General features: G+C 37.3%; 1 protein-coding gene across 1 annotated transcript; it reads left to right on the forward strand.

Moving 5' to 3' along the window:
* Positions 1-228: 228 nt before the first annotated feature.
* Positions 229-801, forward strand: LOC110804913 (uncharacterized). Its single transcript, XM_022010508.1, has one exon. The coding sequence runs from the start codon at positions 229-231 to the stop codon at positions 799-801; it is 573 nt and encodes a 190-aa protein (XP_021866200.1).
* Positions 802-1,153: the final 352 nt, after the last annotated feature.

The following is a 1,153-nucleotide window of genomic DNA, read 5'->3' on the forward strand; positions in this document are numbered from 1 at the left end:
CGGAATTTATTTTTATTAGTTTAATTATTATCTCTTCAAGAAAACTCTTATGTGGAAAAGATCCTTGGTGAACATCGAAAAAGTGTGGATGTGAAAACTGACCTTATGTTCAAACCGTTTGAGGAAGGTGTAGACAAAAAAAGCAAACCTTCACAACTAGTGAGTCCTCCTATGGGCCATGTTCAAGCAATCACCTTGAGAAGCGGAATCAATTATGAAGGGACAAGAATGAATGAGAAAGTAGAACCTCAAGTTGAGATGGAAGTTGAAATGAAGCCAAGTATTAAGATTCCAAACGAAAAGGAGCAACCTCTTCTTGAGAAAAATTATGAAAAATTTATTCAAGAAATGAAGACAATGAATGTCAACATTCCCTTCTTGGACATGATTTCCGAGATGCCCATTTATGCTAAATTTCTCAAGGAAATCTTATCCAACAAAAGAAAAATTGAAGAAGGTGATATGGTGTGTTTGACAGAAGAATGTAGTCCCATTATTCTCAACAAGTCTTCTCCACTTGCTACAAAGCATGGAGATTCCGAAAGGTACACAATACCGGTGAAAATAGGAGGTATGGAGGAAAAGAAGGCCTTGTGTGATCTTGGTGCTAGTGTGAGCTTGATGCCTTTCTCTATTTGTGAGAAGATGAACTTTGGTGATTTGAATCCAACAAGAGTTACATTACAACTAGCCGATGGTTCAATCAAGTATCCTTTAGGTGTTCTTGAAGATGTACCACTTCAAGTGGGAAAGTTCTTTATTCCATGCGACTTCATCGTAATGGAAATGAAAGAAGATTAGAAAACTCCACTCATCCTTGGGAGATAATTCTTGAAAATCGCCGGTGCCATGTTCTCATGTGAAAAATAGAAGAATGTCACTTAGCATTGGAAATGAAAAAATTGAGTTCTCTCTCCTAAAAGTTATGAAAAATCCTTGTCATGAGCCCATTTTTGTGGTAGATGTTATTAATGAATCTTTGGAGGAAAGAGTGCAATGCTAGAAGAAGACCCTCTCAAAATATCTCTCTTGAACAATGAAGAAGTGAGTGACAAAGAAGCTGATGACTACAAGCAACTCTTAGATAAGGCCCCTAGCCTTATGGATAATGAATTCAGTTTCAAGACCTTGGAAGTGCAAGCAAAGGAGGAGA

This window comes from Spinacia oleracea, chromosome 6 (genome assembly GCF_020520425.1).
Source record: "Spinacia oleracea cultivar Varoflay chromosome 6, BTI_SOV_V1, whole genome shotgun sequence".
Lineage (NCBI taxonomy): Eukaryota > Viridiplantae > Streptophyta > Magnoliopsida > Caryophyllales > Amaranthaceae > Spinacia > Spinacia oleracea.

Excerpts from the sequence above, each read along its gene's own strand:
- LOC110804913 (XM_022010508.1), top strand. The coding sequence starts at position 229 with ATGAATGAGAAAGTAGAACCTCAAGTTGAGATGGAAGTTGAAATGAAG.